The following is a 13,361-nucleotide window of genomic DNA, read 5'->3' as shown; positions in this document are numbered from 1 at the left end:
ATAGCACAGTCGGTAGGGTGTTTGCCTTGTATGCAGGCGACCCGGGTTCGATTCCTCCTCCCCTTGGAGAGCCCGGCAAGCTATGGAGAGTATCTCTCCCACACTGCAAAGCCTGGCAAGCTACCCGTGACATATTCAATATGCCAAAAACAGTAACAACAAGTCTCACAATTTGTTGTGAGACGTTACTGGTGCCCGCTCGAGCAAATCAATGAAAAACAGGACGACAGTGCTACAGTGCAGTGCTACTTCAGCTTACAATGACAGCAAAATATATGCAATTATTTAGGGAGGGACTAATAAGAGATGGGGAATATCTGGCTCGCATCTGTCTGAAGACCCTCAAAATCATGTGGTGTGGCCCTAATACAGGACAGGGAGGCTTCTCGCTGTCATACATGGCCTATCTGCCTATATTGTATGGCCTGTGACATTATAAACATCCAAATGGCATTTGCAGATAAAAGGTTCCTCTGAGTGGTCTATGAAGGCCCTGGTAAAGAAAGACCTTGGCAAATTTCTGTCTGATCTAGAAAGGAGATACGTAAAACCCTATCTTTTGGATACAGCTCCTAAAATGTGATCATTCTGGGGCGGGAAAAGAAATGGGCAAGTGTATCACAGAAAAGATGACAATTTAATTGGTTCTAAGCGAGGATTTTAAGCAGACAGCACAAAAAGAAAAAAAAAATGCCCAGCGAGAGAAAAGCATAAACAAAGGCACTTGAGAATAGCAGACAGCCGGGGCCATGTGGAGAGGAGTTGGTTGCTATGACAACGAGACTGGATTTCATCCTACCAGAGAAGGGGCAGTATGAGGCATCCCCAGACACACCTAACACAACCCCAGAGGAGAAGAAATGGAATCATGTCCCAGATTATTTAGCAAGACATAAACCCACAACTGTCCCCCATCTTGTGAAAGGGGGTCTGGGTCTATTAGTGCACCTAGCTTAGGACAATTACAGTTCACGGAGGGCTCAGCTCCTAGCAGTGGTCCTATATACTCTGAAATGCTCTACCTCCTATTAAGTCACACTTGATGGCTTACATTCATTTTTATATTAATTTTAAAATCTGATTTTTTAAAAATCCCCCTGGAGGGGGTTGGGGGAATGAATTAAGTATGCCTATTTGTCTTCCACTAGTGACTGGCCAGTGCCTCTAAAAACAAAGGTCTATGTCTGATGAGCCCAAATCCATTTTTGTTCTGTTCCAAAGTTATTTCTCTCTCTGAAAATTATCCCAGTACAATAGGCAATCAGAGGCCACCTGCAGGGTGACAGGTTAGCACAGGCATGCATGGTGATAAGCGGCCACAAGGTGGCTCACTGTGCCACTAAGGAACTGGCTCCCTGGGCTTCCTAGTCACTATGGACCTGTTTGTTATCCAGGTGGAACAGAGGAACGGGTAGAGAGGCAGGCTAACAGTAGGGCAAGCTCGCTCCTCTAAGAACACCTCCGTAACAGACCTTGCAAAGCACTTGTGCTATGAGACACCTTGTTTTTTTTTTTTTTTTAAGACTAAGATTCCTTAATTATCACTCCTGCTCTGGGGCACGGTCATGGCCCCAGAGACACACGGACCCAATTCAGAACCCAGAGGCTTTGGGCAGAAATCCCTCTACACTTAATTAGTAAAATATCAGAAATCCAAAGCTACTGCGGCCACGTGACATCATATGCTCTTCATAACCAGCAACAGAAAACAAATTATTTCACGATGCCTTTTCAGCAGGTCTGATTGTTGGGGGAAAATTCCAAATAATAATGGTGCATCTTTTGTTGAAATAATGAATGTAATCAAAGTAGAGAGAGAGAGTTAAGTGGAAATCATCTGCCTCACAGGCAGAGGGAGGGGTGGGAAAGGGGGTATATTGGGGTTCTTGGTGGTGGAAAATGTACACTGGTGAAGGGATGGGTGTTTGATCAATAAATAATAGTAATTAAAAAAAATCACCCCATAGGTTAGCAACTAATTCATAGGGAGAGGAAAAAAAAAACTTGCCCAAGGATACTGAGACTAGGGAGATGGTGCCTGGGGTTAAGGCACTTTTGCATGTGGCCAACCCAAGCTTGATGGTTCAATGTTTGAAGCCATGTATGGTCTCTGGAGTACTAACAAAGGTCACTTCTGCGAGTAGAGCCAGGAGTAGCCCCCTGAGCACCACTCGGTGTGGCCCAACATACCTTACCCCATGCCCCCAAAAGGGGGAAAAAACAAGAATACTGGTGTTTAAATAACATAGCTTTGAAAAGGCACACTTTACTGTAGACAGTGCATGCCTTTTCTCTTTATTTTTAACATCCTGAAAGAAGGAATGTTAGAATGAATATGCATTAACATCATACCTGTAAGCACACTTTGCATCAGCTGTTTTGGTCGTAATAGTAACGTGGGCCACATGGCTGATGCTGGCTAAGGCCTAAAAAAGGAAAGGAAAAGAATCACTCACTGGTGGGACACCCTTCATGTTATTAAAGGAAAGGCCATCTAAATTGCCTCTCTCAATCTGAATCAGTTAAAGGCAACCACACATTTTTATGACACTTAAAAAACAACAACAACAGAGGAGGCTATCAAAATGAATCGTTAGGGCCAGAGTGACAGGACAGCGGGTAGGGAGCTTGTCTCGCATGTACCCCACCTGAGTTTGATCTCCAGCACAATGTGCAGTCACTTGAGCCCTGCCAGGAGTGAGCCCTGTTTTGGAGTGAGCACAGAGGAAAGAGTAAGCCCTGTCCTTGGCATGCGGCCCTCAAGAAAAAAGAAGTGAATCTAAAGCATATTCTTAGGATAGCATGGTAGCACGGTCCCCCGTTGTTCATCGATTTGCTCGAGCGGGCCTAGTAACATCTCCATTTTGAGACTTGTTGCTACTGTGTTTGGCATATTGAATACATCACGGGGCGCTTGCCAGGCTCTGCAGTGCAGGCGAGATACTCTCAGTAGCTTGCTGGGCTCTCGGAGAGGGGTGGAGGAATCGAACCGGGGTTGGCCATGTTGGCTGCGTGCAAGGCAAACGCCCTACCCGCTGTGCTATTCTTAGGATAAAGAGGCCAAAAGGAAACACACCAAAGATGAATGTGCTCCTAATAATTGTGTGCAAAGATCAGAGTGATGGTATAGTGGGTGAAGTTCTCGTCTTAAATGCAGCCGACCTGGGCACCCTCTATGGTCCCCTACGCACCATCAGGACTGACTCCTGAGTGCAGAGCCAGGAATAATCCTGAACACTGCCAGGTGTGGCCCAGTAGAACAAAACAACTATGTGCAGATGACAGAAATGCAGGAATGCTCAATGAAACATTCAACCATTTGTTTTCCAGTAAGTTTTTTTTTGTTTCTGGGCACCCCCTCCCCCAGCAGTGTGGGGAGTCACCAGGGCCACACCTGGTAGTTCTCAAGAGTCATGTGGTGCTGGAAATGGAGCCAGGAAGCCCCCTGCAAGCCACACCTGTGCTCCAGCCACCCGGACCATCCCTCCTGGCTCCTCTTCTAAAGATTTTAAAACTTAGCTTCCTTAGCTTCAGAAATGGCTCAAGTGGGTAATCAAAATGGTGTTATCAAATAAATGGGTAACAGTAACAAAATAGGTACTATTCAATATTCTATTTCCTAAGCAAATTCATTTGTAAAAACACAAATTCTAAATAAACCCATTAGACTGATTTAGAATTTCAGAGGCTGGGGAGATAGTTTAATAGGTTGGAGTGGCTGCTTTACATGCAGGAGGTCTGGGTTTAATCCCCAGCACCAAATGGTCCACAAAGCACTGCCAGGAGCAGCTCCCATCCACTCCAGATGTATAAAAAATGAATTAATTAAATCCACGAAAATTTTATTCCTTAGGCAAGAATGGTCTCCTGAGTCTTTGAAATGGGCATCTCCTTTCAGGATGGCATCGCGGCATATACAAATATTGAGTGAGTATATCTCAGGGGCCATGGGACACAGGCTGGCAGCTTCAGTTCTTTATGGGGTCTCAGCGGATTTCCCTGGTTTATGCAATTTAATTGTCATCACTAGAAATGTAAATGATTTTTGAGACCTCAGTAATAAAGGACATTCCATCTACACACTACAGTCTACACGGAAGTGCCAGGAAGAGGGGGTGCCACCGAGAGGTCCTGCTGCTCCAGGGCCCTCTGCTCCGGTGATGGAGCAAGTGGACCATGAAGGCCTCTGGGTCACACTGCCGGGGTTCGGTTCTCCACAATGCGACTATGGAGAAGCACACACTCAGCCTCAGTTTTCTCAATGGCACAACAGGGAAATAACAGAAGGCAGCTTCTCCAGTCATGGTCAAGGGCAACAGATTCCACAGAAACCAATGCCGAGAGCTTGGGCAGTACACAAACAGCCCTCAATGAAATCTCCCCTGTGTGTTATAGTGAAATAGCATCCCGACAGATGGCATACAGCTAGGCCAGCACTCTGGGGTCACGGGCTTAGAAACTAACCTGGGAAGTGGGAAAGCCAGAGGGACACTGTTCTCTCGGGATCTGACCTGAGGTATACTTCAAATCAGGAGCTGCATTTATTTGCCTCGTGACAAACGGTCAGAAATTGTCCTTATCTGAAGCAATTTGAGGCTCACACTGAGCCACAGTGCTAGGGACAAGACTCTTCTGATTTGATTTGCAATGAGTAACAGCTGCTTTTTAATTAAAAAACAAACAAACAAAAAAACCAGTATGAACACATGACCAAACCTCCTTTTTTTTTTTTTTGGTGGGTTTAGCATCCTGCTGTGCTCAGGGCTTACTCCTGGCTTTGTGCTCAGGGATCACTCCTGGCGGGCTCAAGAGACCATAGGGAATGCCAGAGATGGAACCTGGCATGCAAGGCAAGAAGCTATCACTGCGATCTATCACTCTGGCCCCAGACATCCTGCTTTGTAGCCTATGTACCTCTGTGGAGAAACATACTGACACATGACAGAAATGTTATCAGGAGAGTATTTGACACATTCCTTTAACCCTTAGCTTACCTCACCACGAAAGCCATACGTAGAAATTTTACTTAAATCCTCAAAGGACTGCAATTTACTTGTAGTGAATCGCTCACATACAATATCCAGATCTTCTTTCTAAAAGATACCAGAAATAGGTAATGATGTATCCTTTAAATCTTCCCAAGTGAACCCAAGGAGAAATCCCTCCTTGGAGAGAAGTTTTGAGCCTCACATGCACTTTCCAATGTGGCAACCATAATGTCACAAGTCCAGCATTCCTCCTTTACCATTCATCTCTCCTATGAGTCTCATTTGTTGGTCTTCATCTCCTCAAAGAGTCAAGTAAGCCCAGAGAGCAGCCTGAGACCTAGGCTGTAACTACATTCACTCTCTTGATGTTCTTACTAAATCTCTCATGACTCAAAACAAAACACTAAGGTCTGGAGGACAGCAAACTTAGTATCTTCTACATGTGCAATGATGTAATCAACATCATCCATCACCATGCATATTTTCCATGATGACAGCATCCCTCTTTTATTATCTGACCTATCTCAGCCTAATGCACTCAAGGTCAATCTTTGTTGTTATAAATGGCAGGATTTTTGTTTTTAGGAGCTATGACTGGAGGAGTTTGACCTACATGTCCAGGGTCCAGGGTGTTTGGGGGCTACAAGGGTGCTACTCAGGGGTGACTTGGAATACATGCAATCATGCAATACCATAACTGCACTTTTTAAAATGACTGACGAACATTCAATTGTCTATACAAGTCATCTTCATAAAACACACACACACACACACACACACACACATACACACACCAATGAACACAGGCGGTTTCCAGATCTTGGTTATTGTAAGAAATGCTACAAAAACAAGTGATTTCACATATTTTTTCCAGATCATTTTTTTGTTTTCTTTCTATATGCTCATAGAAGTTGGAAATGCTGTGTCGCGTGGTACTTCTATTTTCAAGTTAGTGAGAGATGTTTTCCATAGTGGCTACAGCAAGTCGCATTCCCATCAACCCACTGTTCAATGGTTTCCTTTTCTCTACAACTTTGCTAACATTAGCTATTTGATTTTCTTTCCCCCCTATAACAGCCATTTTAAGAGGTCTATGAGTATGGGTGGTAGTGGTGATATCTCATTGGAGTTTTTAACCTACATTTTCTTCTAAGCTTCTTTTCCTGTAAGTGCTGGCTATGTAACTTGTGGGGTAAGGGGATATCTGGCCCACATCCAGCAGTGTGCATAGGAACTTATGCTGGGCCAGGGGTAACAAATCAGGGTTGGGTGGCACGCAAGGCAGTGCCAAATCCCCTGGACTATGTCTCTCTGGCGCCATCTGCAGGCCCTTTCTATCTTCTTTGCAAAAAACCTTTATTCAGGTCTTGGGCCTACCTTTAATCCAGTTTGATCATTTCTAGGTATACAGCTCTGTAGCATGATATGCACTGCTGTGCAACCATTACCATCAACTATTTAGAGAATTCTATTATCTTCCTAGCCTCAATATTCATTAACAGTATATCTTCATTCCCTTTTCCTCCGTGTTTCCTGTAACCCCCATTCTGCTTCCAGTATCAGAATCTGACTATACTCTAGGAACCCCATGGAAGAGAGATCATATTAGATCTATTGAAAATATCTTACATCACTTAGCATATCTTAAAAGTTCATTCAAGTTACAGTAGGTCTTAAAATTTCATTCATTTTCACTTATATTTTGTTTGTCCATTGACATGTGTTGCTCTAACATGGGGGTACTGTAGCACTATAGCCCTGTTCTCCCATTGTTCATTCATTGTGGGCCCAGTAATGTCTTTGTTGTGAGATTTGTTGTTACTGTGTTTGGCATATAGAACACTTCATGGGGAGCTTGCCAGGCTCTGCTGTGCAGGCGAGATACTCTTGGTAGCTTGCCAGGCTCTCCCAGAGAAGAAGAGAAATCGAACTCAGGTCAGCTTTGTGCAAGGCAAACGCCCTACCCCCTGTGCTATTGCTCCAGCCCAACATGGGAGTACAAATTCCTCAACACTAATGCCTTCGCTTTTGCGTCATTTTTACCTGGAAGTGGAACAGCCAGATTACGTGACATTTCAGTTTAAGTTTTTGAGACGTCACCACACCATCTTCCAGAGCAAATGCACTATTTTACAATCCACCAGCAATGCATGAGGGTTACAATTTCTCACCATCCTTGCAAACCCTTGTTATTTTATTATTCTTAAAAAACAGTAAACATTCTAATAGGTGTCAAGTAATATCACACTGCAGTTTTAGTTTGTACTGATGACTAATGATATTGGGCATCTTTTAATGCCAGCTCTTGACTTTTAATACCATGAAAATGCAATACACCAAATTTTTTCTCCATCCCAAATTTCTGTTCTGTATTCTGGATGCACACATGTCCAAGTAACAGGCGCTGAAAATTTAACGTGTTCCAGATGAATTTCTGACGATCCCCCAAGCCTGTTTCTCTCCATGCTCTTTCTCATCATTAACATACAGCAACCTTTTTTTTTTAAATCTCATTTACAGAGACCCAAAATTTGAAATGTCCCCACTTCCCTTCCCTTTGTTGCTGTTGCAATGACGGGGGTTGCACACCTGCTTGTGAGGCTTGCTTGGGGGTCACACGCTTTAATCGCAGTGCTAACATGCGCTTCTTGTTGTGGCACAAGGGAATCCCGAATCTCAAAGGAATGTAGGAACTGAACTCAGCATGGCTGGGGTTACTAGGCATCAATGCCTGCAATATTCTACCACTGAGCTATATCCCCAGGCCTGGAAACCAATCTTCACTCCTCTTAGTTCACGAACAAAACTCTGGAAACGGAGTCTTCAAAATCAATCTAGATTACCACTGGTTTTATTTTTCCTTTTTGGATGGCGGGCTAGAAGGTGGGGGAGGGGGGGGAGGGGAAGAGGTCATATTCAATGGTGACCAAGGACTTCCATTGGCTCAGTGTTACTCATACGGTGCTGGGGAAATATGTGGTGTCTGGAATCCAGCCAGGCCCCTGGAAAGTACAGCAAATGCACAAACTCTCTGAGCTATCTCCCCCATCCCTATCACTGCTTCTCACTTATCTACTGTACAGATGATACCATTACCCTCTCTCAGAACCTCCTCACTGCCTCTATCCTGTCCTACGACTGTCTCTTTGGAGCACTAAAGACAGTTTTTGTTTGTTTTTTTTTTAAATTTCACAGGCCACATCACCTCTTTACTCAAAAACCCTCCACTAGCATTTCATCAAATTCAGAGTCAAAGCCAAACTATCTACACTGGCCCCCAAGGTCCTACCAGCTTGCTTCACTTCTATCCTTCCGATTTCATCTCCTGCTATTCTTCCACTGCATCAACCTGCTCTCACACGCACTGGTCTCTTTGCTTCCATTTTGTGGGTTTTGTATATATTCTTTTCCCTGCACGGAACGATCATCTTCCAAATGTGACTTATTCCTTGATGTCCTTATTCCCCTGGGAGGGCGAGCACAGAACAGGTACTCAATAAATATTCATGGCTGATATTTAACATTTCAGCCCCCCAAATTATATCCACAAAAAAAAAAAACCTAAAAAAAAAAAAAACAGGGGAAAGGTTCTGCCCCTTGCCCACAGCTACAGCACACAAAGCACACAGACATCTAGGTCGTCTCAGGTTTTACTTACCCTGATCCCAGTGCCGTTGTCTTGGATTTGAATCAACTTCAGGCCTCCTTCTTTAACCACTACTTGGATACTTGTGGATTTTGCATCTAAACTGGTAAATCAAACAGGACAAAAGGTCTTAATCCACACCAACTTAAAGGTGAGCCCAGAGATAACAAATTCCAGATACACAGAGAATCTGATCAGCCTGCTCTTCCTGTGTCGTAGAGATTTTAGCTAAACTGTGTAAGCAAACCAGGCTGGGTGGGAGAGGAGAGGCAGGGGAGCATTTTCAACCTGACTGAACAAAATCAACAATCAAACTTACTCTCAACGCAAAGGCTCTCACTGAGTCGCTATGCTGAATCTGCGATATAAACCACTCTCCTTTTGACACGTTTTTAACCTCTTCCAGCACACTTCGAGGTAATTCTGAACTTCCCAATTCACTCCAAAGCTCATGAAAACGGGTGTCTTTGACATGCCCACCCCTACCGCCCAAAGGTTGGGAAAACACGGAGTAAGGAACCCTTGATCTGTCCAACTTATTTAGGGTAAAACTCAAAATGAATTGTAGTCTAGAATATGTCTAGGTGACTTCTGGATTAAGCAAAAAAAAAAAAAAGAAAGAAAGAAAAAGCATGCATTTCAAAATTCACAACTTCTGCACTTCTGCATAAGCAATTCTGAAACGCATCCTCTGCCCCCTCTACACTTTATGGCATCAGTGCAAGAGCACTGAGAGAAAGGGTCCCTCTGAGTGGGCCTGAGAAATCTGCCTCACGAAAGAGTTCAAGACCCTGGGGACCCGGGAGAAGGCAGGAACCCAAATCCTCCGCCGCCGAAAGCTGGTCCCCAGAACGCATCCACCCACTGCCGGGCTGCAGGTACTCGTCTCCCCCGGCCCAGCCCGACTCCTCCCTACACACACACACTCCCACCCATACCAGTTCTCAATCATCTCCTTGATTGCGTTCGCCGGACGCTGAATGACTTCCCCCGCCGCGATGCGGTTGACCACGGTCTCGTCCAGCCTACGGATTACTCCCGCGACCAGAGACATTTTGCCGCGCGCGTCCCAGATCCCAACGTGATGTGCCCGGAAGTGCCCGTAGCCAATCACTGCGGGCCCTGGAGGACACGCCCTTCCTGCAACGCCCCCTTGCTCCGTTCCGCCCCGCCTCTCGGAGCTGGGAAGCTCCTGGCTGGGCATCTCTCACGTCAGTCAAGCATCTGAAGTCCGCGGGTGCCTGGGTCCCGCTAGCTAGACGGATGTGCGCCTGCGCGCTAGAAATCACTGCGCGCTTTTCCTATTGGCTCCTTCCGATAACGCAAACGAAATCTCCATCGTATGGGAACGGAGGAGGCCCCCGCCGGAGGCTGGAGTCCCCCGCTGGGGTGATCAGGCGCAGGAGCGAGGCGGCGCTTGGCGTCGGTGCCAGTACCTCCCCTTTTCTCTGCGCCCTCCCTCGGGTCGGCCCCGCTCCCGTGGCTTCCAATTAGTATGTGGGTGTCTCCCAAGAGGAGCAGAATGGAAGTCGACGAGACCAAGGTGTTCCGGCCCGAGTGGACCCAGCGTTACTTGGTGGTGGAGCCTCCAGAGGGCGAGGGGGCCCTGTGCCTGGTCTGCCGGCGCGTGGTGGTCGCCACCCGCGAGCGCGACGTTCGGCGCCACTACGAGGCCGAGCACGAGCACTACGAGCGGTACGTGGCGGAGGGCGAGCGCGCGGCCCTGGTGGAGCGGCTGCGGCAGGGCGACGCCCCACCGGTGGCCCAGCTCACCCCCGAGGAGCGGGCGGCGCGCGCGGGCCTGGGGCTCGCGCGCCTCCTGGCCCTGAAGGGGCGCGGCTGGGGCGAGGGCGACTTCGTGTCCCAGTGCATGGAGGTGATGCTGCGGGACGTGCTGCCCGATCACGTGAGCGTCCTGGACAGCATCGACTTCTCGCCCGAGATCACCCGGCAGAGGGTCCTGAACATCGACCGCAACCTCCGCGGCCAGCTCTACCAGCGGACCAAGGACTACAAGGCCTACTCGCTGGCCTTGGACGACCAGGCCTTCGTGGCCTACGAGAACTACCTCCTGGTCTTCGTCCGCGGCGTGGACCAGGACCTGCAGGTGCAGGAGGAGCTGCTGACCCTGGTCAACCTGACGCAGCACTTCAGCGTGGGGGCCCTCATGGCTGCCATCCTGGAGGCGCTGCAGACGGCCGGGCTGAGCCTGCAGCGCATGGTGGGGCTCAGCACCACGCACACGCTGCGGATGGTGGGCGAGAACTCGGGGCTGGTGTCCTACATGCGCGAGAAGGCGGTCAGCCCCAACTGCTGGAACGTCATCCACTACTCGGGCCTGCACCACCTGGAGCTGCTGACCTCCTACGACGTGGACGTGAGCCAGATCATCAACACCGTGTCCGAGTGGGTGGTGCTCATCAAGACCCGCGGCGTGCGGCGGCCGGAGTTTCGGGACCTGCTGCATGACTCGGAGTCGGAGCACGGCGAGCGGGTGAACGGGCGATGCCTCAACAACTGGCTGCGGAGAGGGAAGACCCTGAAGCTCATCTTTTCCCTCCGGAAAGAGATCGAGGCGTTCTTGGTCTCCATCGGGGCGACCACGGTGCATTTCACCGACAAGAAGTGGCTCTGTGACTTCGGCTTCTTGGTGGACATCATGGAGCAACTCGGAGAGCTGAGTGACCTGCTGGGCGTTAGTAAGGTGTTCGCCGCCGTCGCCTTCGACCACGTCTGCACCTTTGAAGCGAAGCTGGGTCTGCTGCAGAGGCACATAGAGGAGAAGAACCTCACACACTTTGCTGCCTTGAGAGAAGTGGTGGATGAGCTTAAGCAGCGTCTCAAAGAGGACGAGAAAATATTTGATCCCGAGCGGTACCGGGTGGTGATCTGTCGCCTGCAGAAAGAGTTCGAGAGGCACTTCAAGGACCTCAGGTTCATTAAGAAGGACTTGGAACTTTTTGCGAATCCCTTTAACTTCAAGCCTGAGTACGCTCCCATTTCTGTTCGCATGGAGCTCACCAAACTTCAGGCCAACACCAACCTCTGGAATGAGTACAGAGTCAAGGACCTGGGGCAGTTCTATGCAGGTTTGTCTGCAGAGTCTTACCCCATCATCAAAGGGGTGGCCTGTAAGGTGGCGTCCTTGTTCGATAGCAACCAAATCTGCGAAAAGGCCTTTGCTTACTTGACTCGCAACCAGCACACGTTGAGCCGGCCGCTGTCAGATGAGCATCTCCAGGCCCTATTTAGGATCGCCACGACTGAGCTAGAGCCACACTGGGATGACCTGGTGAGAGGGAGGAACCAGACCCCTCCCTGAGCCTGGGTACTGCAGCACTCAAATGAGCCACAGTAACCCGGTGTGAAAGCAAATGTTTATTCTTATTTTTCAGACTTTACCAGATTTAAATTGATCTGTGTTCAAATTTTGAGATTTGGTTTGTTTTCTTTTACCTTAATTTTTTTCCCCTTCTCAAGAAACCTGGAACACTTTAGAACACCTGGTTTAAAAACTTAATTTAATGACAAAGTCTTTGTCTTTTGCGTTTATGGTATAGTTATTTTTTTTAAGAAGTTTGGTACTGATGATATGTTTGAAGTCTGTTTTTAAGATGTATGAAAGAACATTTAGCTCCTTAAGTGTTAAAATACAGATATCTGTCGTTACCAACTCCTTAAATGTATGTCATTTGAGACAGTTGGCAGGAACTTAGAAGTTCAGAAGTTCCTGAAGTGGAAAAACATACATCCAGGGGAGGTATTTTGTCTGTCAAAATGTTTTTTTTTTTTAATATGTTTCTGGGTCTGACTTGATATTGGTAGATTTCCTTCTTGTCAGAGCCCCTCCATTCACTTGGTGGTAGTGATATTACTAATAGAAAAAGTAATCAGATAATTGTTTAGTGAGAGGAGCAGGAATCATTTTTTTTTTTTTTTAAGTTTTTGATGTAGGAGGTTTCCTATAGTTTGGAGATCAAACTAATTGTTGGAGGTGCCCTCTGAATTTTTCAGAGTAGGGAGCTGTTTGTTTCATCAGCTTACTTGTTAAAGGACTGTGGTAAGTAAGTATAGACTGGTAACGTTTGACCATTAGTAAATCTGTAGATCAGAATTTGGCCTTGTTAAAAAGGATGAGGAAAAATAATTTTGCTGTACAGGGTGAGGAAAAATAATTTTGCTGTACAGGGTGAGGAAGATATTTTAGCTTATTTGTCCTAACTGCCTGGATGTTTATAAAACTGTTTATAGGAAACCATTTAAGGTACTATAATGAGTTTTAGCTCCAGGAAATAAGTGTATTCTAGAATTTGAAATGGTTCCATACACTGTGCAGTTGGCAGTGTACAAGAAGAAATATTTAACTCAAGCATCAGCTTTTTTTCAGATTGTAGCAATTCTCTGCTTCTAATGAGACATCTGCTTTATGCTAAGCAGTAATTTTGAAGTTTCTGTTAACTACGAAAAACTTAAGAGTGAAGCCAAATAATTAAAATGATTGAAAAACAATATCTCACTTACAGATTTTCCAAATACAGTTTGAAAACTTGTAGAAGTTCTGGCTATAACATGTTATTCTCTATAGTCACTAACACAGGAAATTTAAGTAGCCATGGTACTGAGAATTTAGGAGAAATTGATTCCTGGCTGACCAAAATAGGTGCTAAGAAACAAAGAAACAAAATTGTTTCAAAGGTTCCCAGGAAGAGGCAATCACTCCTACTCCC

The 13,361-nt window shown here is 46.5% G+C and overlaps 2 protein-coding genes across 2 annotated transcripts in view; one reads left to right on the top strand and one right to left on the bottom strand.

Annotated features, from left to right (window-relative positions):
* The window catches only part of MLH1 (mutL homolog 1), a 44,426-nt gene extending 34,727 nt beyond the window's left edge, over positions 1–9,699 (bottom strand). Inside the window, exons 1-4 of the mRNA XM_056129118.1 lie at positions 9,573–9,699; positions 8,647–8,737; positions 4,995–5,093; positions 2,353–2,426 (exon numbers count right to left, since the gene is read on the bottom strand). Of these exons, the coding sequence (XP_055985093.1) occupies positions 2,353–2,426; positions 4,995–5,093; positions 8,647–8,737; positions 9,573–9,688 (380 nt within the window). The 5' untranslated portion in view covers positions 9,689–9,699. The remainder of the gene's footprint in view (positions 1–2,352; positions 2,427–4,994; positions 5,094–8,646; positions 8,738–9,572) is intronic.
* Positions 9,700–10,082: 383 nt separating this feature from the next.
* EPM2AIP1 (EPM2A interacting protein 1) lies at positions 10,083–12,027 on the top strand. The gene has a single exon (XM_056129117.1). It carries the CDS (start codon positions 10,130–10,132, stop codon positions 11,954–11,956), a length of 1,827 nt encoding a protein of 608 aa, XP_055985092.1. The 5' UTR covers positions 10,083–10,129; the 3' UTR covers positions 11,957–12,027.
* The last annotated feature ends 1,334 nt before the right edge of the window (positions 12,028–13,361 follow it).

The sequence above is a fragment of the Sorex fumeus genome, unplaced genomic scaffold (assembly GCF_029834395.1).
Source record: "Sorex fumeus unplaced genomic scaffold, SorFum_2.1 ptg000072l, whole genome shotgun sequence".
NCBI lineage: Eukaryota > Metazoa > Chordata > Mammalia > Eulipotyphla > Soricidae > Sorex > Sorex fumeus.
Note: the sequence above shows the minus strand (reverse complement) of the source record. Positions and strands in the feature narration are given on the sequence as shown.

Coding starts and splice junctions, on each gene's coding strand:
- EPM2AIP1 (XM_056129117.1), top strand. CDS start 10,130: ATGTGGGTGTCTCCCAAGAGGAGCAGAATGGAAGTCGACGAGACCAAG.